Genomic DNA, 17,305 nt, shown 5'->3' on the forward strand with positions numbered 1-17,305 from the left:
CAGGTGGGAGCCGGGGGCTCGAACTGGGGTCCTTACGCCAGTCCTTGCACTTTGTACCATGTGTGCTTAACCTGCTGCGCTACCGCCCGACTCCCAAAAACCTCTGGGTTTTTCACTGGGACTTGGTGGTGGCACTATAAATCCACTGCTCCTGGAGGCCATTTTTTCCACTTTATTGGCTAGGACAGGGAGAAACTGAGAGATGAGAGGGAGACAGAGAAGGGAGAGAAAGATAGACACCTGCAGACCTGCTTCACCACTTGTGAAGTGCCCTCCTACAGGTGGGAGCTGGGGGCTTGACTTGAACACAGATCCTTGTGCAGGTCCTTGCACTTAGTGCTATGTGCACTTAGCCAGCTGCACCACCACCTGGCTCCTGCCTAGTTATTTTTCCTTCTTTCTTTTCTTCTCCTCGGTTACCTCTGGGGCTCGGTGCCTGTGCTATGAATCCACTGCTCCTGGAGGCATTTTTTTTTTCTATTTTCTTGTTGTTACTGATATTGTTGTTGTTGCTGCTGTCATTATTGTTGGGTAGGACAGAGAGAAATCGAGAGATGAGGGGAAAACAGAGACAGGGAGAGAAAGGCAGACACCTGCAGACCTGCTTCACCATTTGTGAAGCGAACCCCCTGCAGGTGGAGAGCCAGGGGTGGGGGGAGCTCAAACCCAGATCCTTACGCTGGTCCTTGCACTTTGCGCCATGTGCACTTAACCTGTTGTGCTATATACTGCTGGGTCCCCACCTCCCCCCCCCTTTTTTTAACCAGAGCATTGTTCACTTCTGGTTTACTGTGGTGCTGGGAATTGAACCTGGAAGATCAGCCAGAGGTCTAAAAAACTCATTTTCCTAGCTATTACGCTATCTCCCCAGCCCAGGGCTCAGATCTTAATATATGGCGTAACAGAGACATGCCACCTGCTCAAGGCAAGCAAGCTGCTTGTTATATTTACCCTTAGCTCAGTCACAGGGTTGGTGTCTCTAGTTAAACGACTAGACGGATGAATTGCAGGAACAAAAAACACAAGAGCCAGGGCAGGCAAAATAGCTCACCTGGACGGCTTGTGGCTCTGCTGTGCTCACAGTCCGGGTTAGAGCCTGGCCCCCACCGCACTGGAGGAAGCTTCAGCGCTGTGGTGTCTTCCTGTCTTCTTTCAGCCCCAGGTAAGATCGGGGAAAGCCGATCTGATCGTCCTTCCCTTCCCTGTCTCTGCTTGGTCGCCTTTTCCAGGGCCACAAACACCAGGCACTGAGTGAGCAGCTCCACCATGGACGCCTGGTTCCCAGCCCTCCCCTGCCCCCTGGTGGCTACTCTGGGTATTGCCCCTCCCAGTCCAAAGGGATCTTCACTTCAAAGTTCAAGGTCCCCTTCCAGGTGTGGGACACCCAGACCCACAAAGATGGTGCAAAAGAAATGGTTGCCCAGGAGAGTAAACTCCATACTGCATAGAGATAAGGGGGATACCAGCTCGGTGGGTGTAGGGAGAGGAGCTGGAGGGAGCTGGTGCCCACTTACTGTCCTGCAGAGGCTCCCACATCCCCTCACTGTGTGGAGCCCCCTGGCTTCCTGCCAATCCTAAAACCATGGCAACAGGTTGGCAAGAATAAGCTCAGGGGCTGGGTGTGTCTTGCCCAGTAGAAGGCACATGTTGCCATGCTCGAGGATCTAGGTTCAAGGCTCAGGTCCCCACCTGCAGGGGGGATGTTTCACGAGTGGTAAAGCAGTACGACAAGTGTCTCCCTTTATCTCTCCCTGTCTCTGTCTCTCAATCCCATAACAAAAGTGGGAGTCGGGTTAAGCGCAGGTGGCGCAAAGCACAAGGACCGGCGCAAGGATCCCAGTTCGAGCCTCTGGCTCCCCACCTGCAGGGGAGTCGCTTCACAAGCTGTGAAGCAGGTCTGCAGGTGTCTCTCTTTCTCTCCCCTCTCTCTGTCTTCCCCTCCTCTCTCCAATTCTCTCTGTTCTATCCAACAACGACGACATCAATAACAACATCAATAACAACAATAAAACAAGGGCAACAAAAGGGAATAAATACATAAATATTTTTTTTAATTTAAAAAAAAAGAAGAGGGAAAAGAGGGCCACAGGGAATGGTGGAGTTGGGCAGGCAGCAATAACCCTGATGACAAAAATGAATGAGATTAGCCCAGCAGCCCCCATCCCCACGCCCGCCCCAGCCTGCACTGTGAGGAGCCTCTGCCGGTGTGGAGGAGGCTGGGCTTCATGTTACCCCCCACCTGTCTGCTGAGGGACTGGGATCTGGGAATTCGCTCAGCCTCACGCCTCCCCACTCACTAGCAGGGGCTGTCAACCCTGCATGGGAGGGGAAGACGCTGTGCGGGTCTGCCCCTGTGGCAGAAGCCTAGGGCTGGGGACTCAAGTATGTTTCTGGGAGCCCTTTACTGGGGCGCCAGATGCGGACCATCTCGATGGCTCCTGCCAGCAGCCACACGGGGCTGCGTGGACTCATGGCGCACTCAGCTCCCATAGCGCCAGCCGCTGGCTGGTCTGGCCATGTTGTAGCAAGCAGGGGATGCAGAGCCTGGGCCTGGAGCAGGGCTGCACAGAATAGCTCGGGCTGGGCACGGTCCTCCAGTGCTGAGGGGTGAGGGCCTGGGGACCTCTGGGTGAACCAGAGGGCAGACCCTGGCGGGATCTGTACAGGAACGGAGCAACCACCCCCAAGGTGAGGCCACCTCAGGAGTCAGTGGACTTGGACTAAAGGGAGTTTCAAGGGCCCAGTGGTGTCTAGCTTGTCCCACCCAGCACACACCCAGACCTCCCTCTGCCGTGGTGCCACACCCTGTCCGGTCAGTTGGTCTGTCTGTCCCTTGGTCCTCACTGCACCCTGTTACAAGTAGAGGGGAGAGGAGAACATTCGTGTTGCTTTGCTGCTAATATGAGCCCTACCTGTGTTCCTGAGTGCTCCTGGGTGCCAGTTCCATGCTCAGAAGCACAGTTAAAATGCATGACTGTGGTCACCAACAGGGTCCTAGAAGCTTCTGTGGAAACTCAAAGCTGGAGACCGGGCGGTGGCACACCTGGTTGAGCACACACATTACAATGCGCAAGGACCTAGGTTCAAGCCCCCAGTCCCTACCTGCAAGGGGGAAAGCTTTGCAAACAGTGAAGTAGTGTTGCAGGTGTCTCTCTGCCTCTCACTATCTCTCCCTTCCATCTGGCTATCTCTATGCAACAGATAAATCAGGGTCCCTTCTCCCCACTGCCACAGCCTGTTGTAGGGTACGACGGGGAGTCCCACAAGGTGTTTGTGTCCTGTGGGAAATTTACAGCCTGGGGCTGGGCAGGGGACACGGTCTGACTGGCCACCCGGCCTCTAGGCTGTGGCGAGTTCTCCCCACCCTCTTGTGTGGACGGCGTCAATGGAGAAAGGAGTGACACATAGCTCTGTACAAAACCTGAAATATTTTTACTCTTTTAAAACTTTGATCTAAGTTGCCTTAGACCTCATGGACTCAATACAAGAGTAATATGAATCAGGAAATAAAACATTTTAATAGCCACGATAAACTTTGTTAGAAATGTACATGTTGCCAAAATAATAATAATAAAATTAAAAAAAATAAAAGAGAGAGAGAGAGAGAGAGAGAGAGAACAGCTTGATGCCCGGGTTAGATTGTATAAATGTTCAACAAGGACGAGGAAAGGAACCCTTCCCGATGCCGGGTTGGAATCATTGGGCCAGGAGGCCTGGCCCCCTCACCCAGCCTTGGGCCCAGGGGCCATGCCTCCCCTGCCCCAAAAGGGTGGGCGGACAGGTAAGGCTGCGAGAAGCTGCGTCCCCTCATGGACAGAACACCCAGGGATGGGTATATAAACAAAGCTTATAAGAAATGTACAAATATAAAAAGCTACAAACATTAATAAATTACAGCATCACAAAACACAGAAACACTTCACAAGGTGCTAGTAAAATAACTGTGTCCCCGACCCCTCGTCGTACAGGAAGGAAACAATAGCTGGTATTCAAGTTGAAGACTCGTCTTTGAAACGTGTCTCAGAGAGATCTTTTTGTACTGTTTGCTTCTGTAAAGACAGACATAAGGCTGCACAGACATCACTTGTTTTTCAGGCAATACCTCGGTTACTAAAAGAACAAATGATAACAATAACCATAATGAAAAAAAAAAGAAAGAAAAAAGAAAGAAGGGGAATGGAAAAAGAAAAGCAACTGTTCGCCATACTTGGCAACAAACTTGTATAAATGTTAATGAAGAACTCTATAGAAAGAAATTCCTAAAGATACTCTTACTCTTATAAAAAAGAAGTCATTTAAAAAGCTATTTACACGCTACATTCTATGAAAAATATGCTTCAGGAAATACGTCTAAAATTAAAATACAGGATTGCCTGAGAAACAATTCCAGCCCCTCCGTGTCGATGGGCGGACACAGTCCAGGATCCACCGCGCACTTGACACCAAGCGCCAGTGGGTGAGGAGAGAGGGCCTGGCCCGTGTGCTGGACGGGCTGCCCGCTGGGCCCGGGGCAGGTGCCTGTGAGAAGAACCTCTCGGGAGTGCAGGTGGACAGGACCCACCCACATGGCTCAGCCTAGGCCCCCAGGGCCCCATGTCATGGCTGGGCCTTAGCCTTTCTCTGGGGACCCCACTGAGGTCCCCCTGCCCATTTTCACACTGACCCTGCTGTCGGCCCCTGGAAGTGCCCAGGGCATCTGGAGCACCTGACACCCACTGGCCTGCCCCGCCACCTGCTGGCCAGGAGCATGAAGGCCATTCTCCTGGCCGGACTGAACACTCTCTGGACTTGTCTGAGAATCACTTGGGAAGAGATGGGGGCGGGGAGGGGGCACATCAACACCCTGCTTTCTCCAGCTCTCCCTCTCTAGTGTCCTTTGCCTTTTTTTAAGCCTCTGGAAGCCACCAGCCTGTGGCCAGCTCAGACTCCGGGCCTGGTGAGCATTCGCTCACTCCTTCCTCGAAGGACTCCTGCCCCCAGCAGAGCTGCGGAGGCCCCACACTCACACCCACACTCGTGGTGCCTGGAGGCTGTGTTGAAACTGGATTGGTCCTCAAACTGACAGGGCCGCTTCTGGGGAACGGGTCACTCTAAGCAACTTGAGAAAGGACGTCCGTACAGGCGAGCCCCGCTGGCTGAGGCAGCAGACACTTGTGAGTGGGGTGGCCAGAAGGAGGCCAGGCCCTCCCTGGGGTGAGGCAGCATGGCCACCCTCCTGGGGGTGATGTTTTAGCGGGGCTCCGGGGGGTCCTGAGCGGAGCAGAAGGATCCTGGCTTTCCACACTTTACAGGAGCAGTTTTCCGTTCCGATGAATTTTCAAAATTTTCCCAAGCCTCTGCTTGGCGGTGGCCATGCCCTTTTTTGTACGTTTTCCTGGGGGTGGGGGGGGGGGGAAGAGAGGACAGAGGAGGAAGGTTAAGTGAGAGACTGGTGTGGGGGCATCTAGGGCGTCCTCCTTGAGCCCTGTCCTCCCAGAAAAATGGACCTGAGGTGCCTGGGGCCTGGATGCCTCTTGAGATCATGAATCAGAGGCTCAGTGCCAGGAGCAGAGGCCGCTGCACTGTGGGCGGTGTGAGGGGCAGAACTGGGGCCAGCCCAAGGAAGAGGCCACAGCTTCCCTGCAGCAGAGCTGCCCAGACCCATGTGTAGGGATGCAGGACACCACCACCAGGATGCGTGCAGGTGGGGACCGAGGAGGTGGGGGGGCAGTGGGGTGGGTCCCCGCCCCACAGTGGGTCGCCCTCGCCCTCAGTCTCCACTGCCCTCCCCAGGGGGCGTAGTGCATGGCCGCAGAGCTCAGGGTCCAGGGCCGGTCAGGCCTGGGGTGGGGGCCACCCTACCTTTGGCAGCGGTGTTGTTGGGGGAGGAGGCGGAGGGCCGCCTCTGCGTGAGAAAGACCCCGGGCGCCATGGGCTGGGCTGTGCGGCCCGCCTGGGCCCCGGGGAAGGTGCCGGCCGCCGTGTACTCGTGGTCAGCCAGGCTGCTACTGTGAGACTCGGGCGGGGGCTCAGGTGAGCTGCCCTCCTGGGAGGCCTGACTGCTGGCCGTGCTGGTGGAGGCCGGGGTGGTGGAGGCCGGGGTGGTGGAGGCCGGGGTGGCGGAGGCCGGGGTGGTGCCGGCCGGGGTGGCGGAGGCTGGGGTGGTGCCGGCCGGGGTGGTGCCGGCAGAGGTGGTGCTGGCAGAGGCCGAAGGGGAAGCGGTGCTAGGCAGCAGCTTCCTTTTGGCGTTCTTTTTCTTTCTGCTTTTCTGCTCCTCCTGTGAACAAAGCACACAGAAGCATCAGCCGCAGAGGGCCGGGCCTTGGATACCATCAAGGCAGAGCCGCAGGAGCGGAAGAGTCAGGGTCCAGGCCCTTCATCCCGACGTGCTCCCCTCCATGTAGGGACCTCCTGACGCGGGGACACGTGGGGCCCTCAGCTGCAGGGGCCGGGTCCCTACCAGGTCTGTTTGTCTGCTGGAGGGTGTACAGGACAGACCACCACCACCCACCATCACCTCCAATAATACCCAGAGATGGGATGCGGGGTTCTAGAAGGCCTAATGTTGGTCTTATCATCTTCCTGGGGCCTGACGGGGTCTGGTCTGGTCCAGGTGGCATCTAGGGACCTAGCACCCTCCCTTCTGAGGGGCTGGCCCCGGAAGAGCAAATGGGGAGCAAGGGAGGCGGGGGGGAACAGAGCTCGGAGAGCCTGGCACAGCTGCTGAGAAGGTGCAGGGGGACTCGAGAGGGGCCCTGACCAGGAACAGAGCTCATGGTGAGAAGGCACCTGCTGGGGTTGGGCGCTCAGACCCCACTTACAGAGCCTTGGTGCTTGGGAAGAGCAGGCGTCGGGGACGCTCACATGTCCCTGAGGAGTCTGAGACAAGCCCCCAGCTTGTGAGATGAGGTGAGATGTGGGGAGCGGAGATGTGGAGAAGGGGAGGGCAGGTGGGGGTAGGGGTGGCGTGTGGCCCGACTCACCTGCTGGGAGAGTTTGGCCGCCGCAGCCGCCAGCCCAGTCTCGATGGAGGCCACCCGAGTGCCCTCGCGGACGGGTCTGTCCTGCCTGGGCACCGATGGGCACACCCGCGCTGCCGAGAGAAGGCACCACGCCTGGAGAGGCTGCCCAGAACCTCTGCACCCCCCTGGGTCCACTGGCCCTGCCCCAGCCTGCTCCTGAGTCCCAGGGACACCCCCACGACTTGAGCCCCCGTGGCAGAGGCCCCCCACCCTGGCAGGACCAGAGAGGCTGGGCGGGGTCTGATGGAAGGTGCCCACCATGGAGAGGACCAGGAGCTCAGGCAGCCTCCCTGGGTGACGCCTATGGGGGGGAGAGGGGGAACTGCCCCCACTGAGGGCGGGCTGCACACTCAGGGCCCTGCAGGCAGCTGAAGCAGAGTCAGCACCCCCCAGCCAAGGAAGTCAGAGCAAGATGCCAGAACTACCTGTGGGGCTGTAAGGGGCATCGTCTGAGCCTTTCCTCTTCTTGGACCGAGACTTGAAGACAGGGCTGTCCTCGTCTGATTCCAGGGAGGGGTACACTACAGGGCGGAGCAGGCAGGTGAGAGAGTCTCCAGGGTGAGCCTGCCGACCCCTCCCTGAGTCCCCATGGAGGATGCACTCCGCAACCCCGTTCCCTGGCCCCCTTAGGTGCCCGCTCCAGAGATGCAGGGCAAAGGCGGGCCCTCCCCACATGTGTGCGGGCCTCAGAGGGCGTGACTGCCGGCAGGTGGTGCCCCACCAGCTGACTGTAGGGACTGGCAAAGCCATACTGACGGTCGCCAGAGGTGGATGCCCCAATGTGCCCACCTAGGAGGGCTCCAGTGAACGTGGTGTGTCCACAGCATGGGGTGTGACCCGTGAGGAACCCTGTCGACAGTGTGGAGGGACCCGCTCGTCCCCACAGCCAGACCTACAGCTCCGGGCACAGCCGTGCTGCTCAGCTGATACACCCAGAGCAGAGACTCTACAGGTGAAGGAAACTGGGGGCCATGGTGGGGGTAGTAGCATCAGGTGGGCCTGGGGCTGGCGCCTCCTTTTAGGGGGTAACAAAATTCTCTCAGAGCTGCAGTGGTGAGGACATGCTGAGTGCTAGGGGACTCAGCCGGGGAGCTGGAGTTCTTCCCGACTGCCACTCGGGCCTCAGCAGAATCCACAGCCCCGTGCTGCCCTGAGGCCGTCCGGGGCAGCCTCACCGTAGTCGGAGTCCTTGAAGCAGGCGTCCAGGTGGTCCTGGTCCTCGTCGAAGTCGTCCAGGCCCATGCTGTTCTTGGCGGTCCTCTTCAGCAGCCGCTTGCCCGTGCTCTTGTTGCCGCCCCCGTTCTTGCGGCCACCGTGGGCCCCCAGCGAGCTGCCCTTGGCCTGGCCAGGGCCCCAGGTGCTCTGCAGGCAGGAGTCAGAGGCCTGCAGGTTGGCCATGGACAGCATCCCTTGAATGGCTTCCTGTGTGCTGGGGGAGGCCGGAGGCTGGCTGGGGGGCACAGAGAGACAGGTGCTCAGCCCGTGGCCCGCAGTCCGAGACTCAGCCACCGTCTGTCACCCATGGCCCACAGTCAGCCACTCACAACGCACTGCCCGTGGCTAGTGCCTGGCCTCCAGGGCACGGTCTGCAGCCCTGGCCACAGTGACAGCCTGCACCACCTTCTTTCAGTGGCCAGTGGGGCAGGAAGTGGACCATGGGGGTGGCTGACCAGTTCCCCTTCCCCTGTCCTCTCTCCACCCACCTCCCTGGGAAGGATGGAGGCCTGGGAACACAAGGGGCCTGTACAGAAGATGCAGAGAGATGGTCTGCCAGGCAGACCACTCACTGGCCAACACATGGGTACTCCCAGGTCCCAGGCACCCTCCCTCTTCCACCCCTACTGGCCCTGGGTCCCCTGGGCCTGCTCTTACTGTCTCCTACCCTTGGCCCAGCCCCTTCTCCTGGGCCTTCCAGGGCCCCTCCCAGCTAGTCCCCTGATGTGGGGGTACACATCCCTCTCCAGGGACACACTCCCCTGGGCAACCTGTCTTCCGGGACTGTTTCCGCCTCTGCACCTGTATCTAAGTCTTGTACCTCTACACCAGCCTTGGGCCTACACCCACACTCGACATGCCCCCAGAGCTACACCCACATGCATGCCACACCTGCGCCCACACCTGTACCTGGATCTAGCGTGTCCCCACACCTGCATCTGCCCTGCCCCCACCCCTGCGGACCACAGCCACCCCTGCACTCAGCCTCAGCTTAGTCCTTCTCAGAACCCCCAGACAAGCCCCTCAGGCCCTCGTACTTTGGCCCTCCTCAGGGGGTCTGCACATGTCATGCCTCCAACCTACCCTCTACCCACTACTGTCCTCAACCCAACCCCCCAACTCCCTGCAGCCAGGTGCCCCCAAACCTGCCTGAGTATCTGGCAGTTTTAGAATGCCAATGCAGGCCCTGCTCTGGATGCCCCACAGTGCTGCCCTCATCAGTGCCCCACAGCACTACGCCAGGCACAGATGCTCAGCAACCCCTCCCTTCAGTGCCCACTTCTGATCTTGGCCCAAGTTCTGCAGTCCAAAGCCTGGGTCACCCTGGACAAGACAGCCCTGAAGGTGTGACCCTGTCAATGCAGGGGGCTTCTGGGCCGACCCCTTTCTCTCCTGAGCCCCTGGGAAATCCGACTGGGGAAAGGGGCAGAGACCCCAACACCTGCACTTGTGCTGAGCTTCAGCCCCAGCTACAGACCCAGGACAAGTGTCTGTGTCTGGCATGGGCCCCTCTGAGAACAGACTTGAAGCAGTGCCCAGTGCACTAGTCCTCACAGGCACCCAAGGGTCTGCACCACCCTTCCACCCACCCCTCCTGCTCCTCCCTGTCTCACCCACCCAACTCCCCGCTTCTGAGAGGGTCTGAAGTACACTTAGTAAGACTACTGCAAGCGGGAAGGGCTCAGGCCCCTGCACAGAAGCACAGAGTTCCCAGGACTGGGCCATGGGGGTGGAGGAAAGAGATGACTCCCAGGGAGCACAGAGAGTGAACCACCCTGGGACTCCCAGAAACATCTGGGCTCTAGGTGGGGAAGGGCTTTGGCAGGTGCCCCTCTGCAGGAAGACTGCACCCCAACGCCACAGAGACAAACTGGTACTGTCAGACCACGCGGGCGACCAGCAGCCCAGGCCCCAACCCCAGGGGCTGCTTGCCCTGACCTGGGACACGAGGCCAGAGCTCAGTAACTGTGGTGCCACTGTCACAGTTCTCTGAACAGACACAGATGCCATGCCCAGCCTGGGCACCAGCAGACATTGGCCCTACCCTGAAGCTCTCGGACCTTGACCCAGCCTCACTGCTCACGGTCCCCAAGGCCCTTTTGAAGAGGTAGATGTGGGGTTGGGGAGGCAGCATAAAGGTTATGCAGAGACACATTCATACCTGAGGCTCCAAGGCCCCAGGTTCAGTTCCCAACACCACCATAAGCCAGAGCTGAGCAGTGCTCTGGTAAAAAAGAAAAAAAAGAAAAAGAAATAGATGTGCAGGAGGGTAAGAGGGCACCAGAGGACAGCAGAGCAGGGGCCCAACCAGCATGGAAGCCAGTGCCCACCAGTGCCTGCCTGACCGCCTGCTCCCAGTCTGGCTGGCTCCAGTCCGCCAGGGAGGGGCCACATGCCAGGCCAGAACACAGGGCGGGCAAATCAAGGAGCAGAGTTTAAACCGGTCCACATGGAAAATAATACCTTAATCCCCCAATTATCATACTGAGACCCTCCCCCCAACACACACACCCCCATAAAGACTAAGTAAGTCATCCACCAGAAATTAACATATTTTCCTCCATTTTCTTAAGCTGTTCCTTTCCAAATAGCAAACACTTAAAACAGAGCAAATGGACCATCAAAACCTGACCGATGCTGTGAATGGGAGGCTCGGGAGAGGAACAGCCCGCGGCTGGCTGAGAGCGGGGGCACACGTACCATATGCCAGCAGGTGGGTGCCCCCCCAGGCCCCAGCACCCCTGCTCTGGCTCCTCCAGAGTCCCCCAGTCCAGCACCCTCTCTAGGCTTCACAGGGGTTTGGGGTGTCCAGGGCACCTCTCCAGGGCCTGTGCCTCAGACCTCCTAGAAGACAGACACCCTCTCCCCATGGAGTGGTGGGCAGCCATGAGGGGCAACAAAGGCCCCTGGGAAGATGGGCTCACAACTGTCCCCCACCCCAAACACACACACTCACACACAGCAAAGGGGCTCAGAGCAGGGTCTTGCCCTGACAAAGGCTGACAGGGCAGGGCTGCAGTGAGGGGCTGGGGGCTGTATATCTCCAGAACACAGCTTAATGCCCAGTGGGAAATCTGAACCCCAAAGTGCTGTGAAGGTGCCCAAGGCCACTGGCAAGCGTGACTCTCCACAGAGCCTGTAATTTGTGAAAGATGACACGGCCATTTGACGTAGCAAAATCCCTTAGCTCATTTGCCTCCCCAGACTCACTCTGCCGCTGATATGCGGCCCCCAGGAGCTCTCTCATCCTGAGTCCTTGACCCTGGACACACCATCTCAAAGGGGAAGGAAACTGTGTGAGTGTGTGTGTGTGTGGGGGGGCAGATCTGGGAGCCCAGAGGCAGCAAGAAAGCCTGAAGGTCAAACCTGGGAATCCAGGACTAGAGTCTATGGGCTCTAGCCCTGCCCCTCCACTCCTAGCAGCTCGAAAGGAGCAGGCGGCCTGAGCACATGGAGCTGGGGTCCTGCAGGTAGCCAAGTGCCTACCCAGGAGGAGGCAGGGCACACAGGCCCACAGAAACCCCGCAGGGGGATAGGACACCGAATGTAGCTGATGTTGAGTGAACTAACCTGGGGCTGTCAAGAAAGAAGCTGGTCTTAGCCCTCTGCTCAATGCGAAGCCTAAGTGGGGTTGATCTGTTTTTACTGTATCAGAGAGCTGAGCCTGACAGACCCAGGCTGGGGCACTCACAGGACTGAGGGACATTCACGTGTCCTGTTCACATCCCACCCCCTGCACATGGTTGGGCCGCAGCTGAATGGCCAGAGGGACTCATGGTGGATCAGGGTCATCACTCTCCCTGAGCTGGGCACACTGTTTCCACGAGCACAGCACGGCAACACTGCAGCACGCATGGTGTCTGTGCCCTCCTGAGGTTGTTGGTGTCCGCGCCCACAGCAGACCACAGAGCTGGCTCAGGCATTACAGAGACCACCCGGCTTGGTTCCTGCAAACCTGGGTTGCCGTGGTGGCTTGGGGACCTGGTTGATTCAGACCCTCGTTAAGGCAGAGGTTCTGGGGGTCCCCAAGCACAGTCTCTGCAAGGAAACCAGCCTGGAGTCCTGGAGAAGATGATCAGAGCACCTGAGCTTGGTGTCAGGCCCCCACGGGCCTCATTATATGAGCCGCAGGGAGTGGGGAGGGGAGGAGACTGAGGTGGCTGCTGTCCTACCAGGCACAGTGTCTGCCCTGCCACCCCTCCCTACATGGCCCCCACAGGCACCGGCTCCTCACCCTGCTCTGCTCAGGAGTCAGGGCCGGTGACAGTGTCCATCCACATGCTTGGTGGTCTATCCCAGGAGCTGTGCTGACTGGTGACCCTGCACAGCCAGTCTGTGGGGCTACTTCCAGCAGGCAGGCAGGGGTCCTGCAGGGGTCTGGCTGCCAGACTCTGCCGCTGTGGGCACTCACCTTGCCCCCTCACCCCTATGCAAACTGGCTTGGTTGACAGTGGTCCGAGGGGTGGGTGTGGGCCTACCTGTTGGGGGTGTACTCCAGGGCGCCCACCTCCTCGCTGGCCTGCAGCAGGTCCAGAATGCCGGCGGCAGAGCTCCCGCTGTCCTTCTTCACTTTGGTGTTTCGGCTGGGCTTGGTGTCCGTGTCGATGTGGAGCGAGCCCTCGTCGGAGGAGTCGTCACTCTGGTGGGAATCAGGGTGGCAGGTCAGGAAAAGGCTGGGGGGACAGGGGAAGGGGAGCAGAGCAGAGGGCTGGCCAGATATACTGTGTGGCAGTGTGTGTGTGTGTGGGGGTGTGCGTGTGTGGTGTGTGTGGGGGGGGTGGTGGTGTGTGGTGTGTGTGTAGGTGTGCGTGTGTGGTGTGTGTGTGTGGGGTGGTGGTGTGTGGTGTGTGTGTGGTGTGTGCGTGTGTGGTGTGTGTGTGTGCATGTGTGTGTGTGGTGTGTGTGTGTATGTGTGTGTGTGGTGTGTGTATATGTGTGTATGTGTGTGTGGTATGTGTGTATGTGTGTGTATGTGTGTGGTGTGTGTATATGTGTGTATGTGTGTATGTGTGTGTATGTGTGTGGTGTGTGTATGTGTGTGTGTGTGGTGTGTGCGTGTATGTGTGTGTATGTGTGTGTGGTGTGTGAATATGTGTGTGTGTGTGTGTGGTGTGTGTGTGTATGTGTGTGTATGTGTGTGTATGTGTGTGTGGTGTGTGTATGTGTGTGTGTGTGGTATGTGTGTATGTGTGTGTGTCCAGCTGTCTGCTGGGATCATGGAGCCCTGCCATCGAAGGGGCAGGGGTGGGGGGAGAGGGGTCTTCCCTGCCTGTGCTGTCTGCACCGAGGAGCCTGTTTCATACACCTCGATGTGAGAGTTCCCAATAGAGCAGACACTTTCCTGGGCTTAGCACAGGGATCTGGGTTCAAGTCCTTGTCTCTACCAGCAGTGGGTGGGCGGACTTTATAACTGGTCAAGCAGTGATGCAGGTATCTCTCTCTGTCTCTATTTCCACCTCCCCTCTCAATTTCGCTCTGTCTCTATTAACAGAAAGATGAAAAAACGCTGCCAAGAACAGTAGATAGGTCATACAGGCACCAAGCTTCAGCAATAACCCTAGTGGCAAAAAAAAAAAAAAAAAGTTGGGAGTTGAGTGGTAGTGCAGCAGGTTAAATGCAGGTGGCACAAAACTCAAGGACCGACGTAAGGATCCCGGTTTGAGCCCCCGGCTCCCCACCTGCAGGGGAGTCGCTTCACAGGCGGTGAAGCAGGTCTGCAGGTGTCTTTCTCTCCCCCTCACTGTCTTCTCCTCCTCTCTCCATTTCTCTCTGTCCTATCCAACAATGATGACATCAATAACAACAATAATAACTACAACAATAAAACAACAATGGCAACAAAAGGGAATAAATGAATAAATAAAGGTACAGAAGAGCCTAAAAGAGAAGCACTTTACTATTATTATTATTTATTTTTTCTTTTTGGCCTCCAGGGTTATCTCTGGGGCTTAGTGCCTGCACTACAGATCCAATGTTCCTGGAGGCTAATTTTTTTTTCCATTTTGTTGCCCTTATTATGGTTATTGCTATTGTTGTTACTGGATAGGACAGAGAGAAATCGAAAGAGGAGGGGAAGACAGAGAGGGGAGAGAAAGATAGGCACCTGCAGACCTGCTTCACCACCTGTGAAGTGACTCCCCTGCAGGTGAGGAGCCAGGGGCTCGAACCGGGATCCTTACGCCGGTCCTTGAGCTTCGCGCCATGCGCGCTTAACCCGCTGTGCTACCGCCCGGTCCCCGAGCACATTTCTTGAACCATCACCAGGAACATGCTTCTCTCTATGGTGAGTCCCTAGAAAAGACGGAGCCCATGCAGACCCTCTGTGCTGACTTTGACCCTTGTGAGCAAGGGCTTGTGTGTGTGCACATGTGTGTCACAGGGACTCACGACCTCACATCTGGAAGCTAGCTCACTTCCCATGATCATGTACGTGAAAAGGGTGGGCAGGCAGGTCCCCCCTGAAGGCCTCATCAACTCGAGGGCCCAGCACGAGTGGGCTGAGCCCCTGGCCTCCTGCGGGGACTCACCTTGTAGTGCGCCGAGTCCAGCTTTGGCTTGGTGGCAGGCAGCAGCAGCGGCTCCTTCTTATCCAGCAGGACTGCAGGAGAGTAGGTGGTCCACAGTGGCCCCAGGATGGGTGGACCTCCCACCCCAGCCATGTCCCACACCCTCCACTCCCCCACCCCCTGTGCAAGGAGACTCTTTAGAGTTGGTGGCCCACCTGCTGAGTCCCAGAGGCTGCCTGCCCCACTCCATGCCCCCAACTCACAGGACAAGTCCCTCTTGGGGGCGTTCTTCTTCCTCCGGATGGGAAACTCATCAATCTTGAGCTCCCCGTCATCTGACACATACTCATACTCGTCCCGCACGGGCTGGGGCTTGTCCTCCTTCAAGTTCTGCAAGGCCCCGAACACCCCTGGGTTCGGCTGCGGCTTGAGGGCCTTGGCGCTAGGATGGCAGATGTGAGCAGTCAGCGGGTGGCCACCCCATCTTTCACCTCAGGTCTGCCTTCCCCAGGAAGCCACGCTGACTCCAGCTGGGGTGGGCCCCCACCACACAAGGACTCCTGAGTACTCCAGGACCTGGTGATTCCTTCTTCCACGATATAGTCACAGCCATTCTAGACACATTATCCCTCCTCACTGTCTTCTAGACTCTAGACAGAAGCCTGACTCTTTTTTTTTCTTGCCAGCGCTATGAATCAATCCACAGATCCTGGCAAGTCTTTTTTTTTTTTTTCATTTTATTGGATATGACAGAGAGAAATTGAGAAGGGAGAGGGAGATAGAATGAGAGACACCTGCAGATCTGCTCCACTGCTCATGAAGCATCCCCCTGAAGGTGAGAAGCCGGGGGCTTGAACCTGGATCCTTGCTAGGGTCCTTGCGCTTTGTACTACGTGTGTTTGACCAGGTCTGCCACTGCCCAGCCCCCCGGAAGCTTGACTCCGACATCCTTGGTGCCTCAGGTGCCATCAGCTGAGACGTGGACCCCACCATTTTCTCAGCTCCATCCTCAAACCCTGCCAGTCAGTCCCACAGCTTCGGACAACCAATACACCCCTCCCCACCCATCACCTCTGGAGAGAGGGGAGGTCTGCCTGGTGCAGCCCCACTGATGTCAGCCATCTCCAGAGAGCAACTTTACCTGAGGAGCCCTTCAGGAGGGTGTGCACCTGTGTGCAGCAAGTGGGGGACAGGTGCAGCATGTGGCATGGGTGGGTTGTGTGCAGGTAGATGTGGGGTGTGATGTGTGTGTGTGCAAGGATGTGTGTGTGTGTGCATGGTGTGTGTGTGTGTGTGAGAGAGAGAGAGAGATCCACCCCCTCCTGACCCATGCACCCACATACCCCAGGAGTTTCTTGTTGGAGAAGGAGAAGGAGAACTTGGAGTCCTTGTTCCCCAAGAGAGGAGACTTCTCCAGCCTCTGCTCCTCCTCCATCTTAAGCAGAGAGTCTGGCTTGCTGTTCTGAAAAGCAGACACAGGATGGTGCTGATCTGAACGGGTCGGTGAGCAGAGGTGGCAGGCTGGGCAGCCTCCTCCCTCTGATTTGGCACTAGAGGGCACGCGCAGTACCTGCCTAGGCCACCTGACGGTACCTGGGAGTGCATGTCCCGGCCCCAGTGCTGTCTGCTAACCAGGAGGAGGTGAGCTCCCACCTGGGACAGTCACAGGGAGCAGCGCTATCCATAAACCAAGGACACTTGTCTCCGTGTCAGGATGTGTCCATGCCTGTGCCACTGTGGCCCCAAGGAGATGACAAGCATGTCCAGACCACAGCAACCCTCATGGCACTCACCGTCCTTGGGACAAATGGACACACACCTGCACATGTCACGTGTCTTGCACACACAACACACACTCCTGCTCACACCTCCGAGTTCACACCCACTTCCCTTCCCCACACACCCAGAGGGTACCTGCTCTTGAATGCCCACGGGCAGGTGGGCACACGCACACACCTCACCTTGTACTTCCACTTGGCCTCTGACTTAGACTTCGTTTGCTCTCGGATCTCCAGCCTCTCCACGTCATTTTGTGCACTCACCACCTCCTTGTTGGGTACACTCAGGACATTCTTGGTGGCCTGAGAAAACGGCAGTGAGAACTCAGTACCAGGCATGAAAGGGACACTCTCGGGCTCCAGCACAAAGGCAAGAGTCACACAGCATAGAGTCTCTGCTCCATGCCAGCCCCATAGGAAGCGGTTCATCTGCCACTCCACCTCACTGCCCTCCATCCACCTGTCCATCCACCCACCTGCCTGCCTGTCGACACACCCATTCACAAACCCACCCATCTACCCATTCATGCAGGCATGCGCAAGCCCATTCACGCACCTATCAACTCACCCATCTACCCTCCATTCATACACCCATTCATCTGTTCATTCATTCACTCGTCCATCCACCCTCTGTCTTGGAAACAGAAAACCAACTCTGCCCACTGCTGCCGCGCAGCCCTGGCCGTGGCCATCACAGACTTGCTGGGAACTGTCGGCCTCCCACTAGCAGAAGCCCACATCCCCTGGGAGCTGGTTTCAGGAGCTCATGGATCCCGAGACCCGTGTGTACAATTCCCTGGTCGCA

The 17,305-nt window shown here is 57.5% G+C and overlaps 1 protein-coding gene across 1 annotated transcript in view; it reads right to left on the reverse strand.

The window, feature by feature from the left end:
* Nucleotides 1-3,409: 3,409 nt before the first annotated feature.
* PHF2 (PHD finger protein 2) overlaps nucleotides 3,410-17,305 on the reverse strand; it is a 71,731-nt gene continuing 57,835 nt past the window's right edge. Inside the window, exons 13-22 of the mRNA XM_060200549.1 lie at nucleotides 16,684-16,803; nucleotides 16,066-16,184; nucleotides 14,986-15,164; nucleotides 14,744-14,814; nucleotides 12,695-12,855; nucleotides 8,177-8,451; nucleotides 7,427-7,522; nucleotides 6,963-7,072; nucleotides 5,842-6,256; nucleotides 3,410-5,374 (exon numbers count right to left, since the gene is read on the reverse strand). Of these exons, the coding sequence (XP_060056532.1) occupies nucleotides 5,286-5,374; nucleotides 5,842-6,256; nucleotides 6,963-7,072; nucleotides 7,427-7,522; nucleotides 8,177-8,451; nucleotides 12,695-12,855; nucleotides 14,744-14,814; nucleotides 14,986-15,164; nucleotides 16,066-16,184; nucleotides 16,684-16,803 (1,635 nt within the window). The 3' untranslated portion in view covers nucleotides 3,410-5,285. The remainder of the gene's footprint in view (nucleotides 5,375-5,841; nucleotides 6,257-6,962; nucleotides 7,073-7,426; nucleotides 7,523-8,176; nucleotides 8,452-12,694; nucleotides 12,856-14,743; nucleotides 14,815-14,985; nucleotides 15,165-16,065; nucleotides 16,185-16,683; nucleotides 16,804-17,305) is intronic.

Source organism: Erinaceus europaeus, chromosome 10, assembly GCF_950295315.1.
Source record: "Erinaceus europaeus chromosome 10, mEriEur2.1, whole genome shotgun sequence".
Lineage (NCBI taxonomy): Eukaryota > Metazoa > Chordata > Mammalia > Eulipotyphla > Erinaceidae > Erinaceus > Erinaceus europaeus.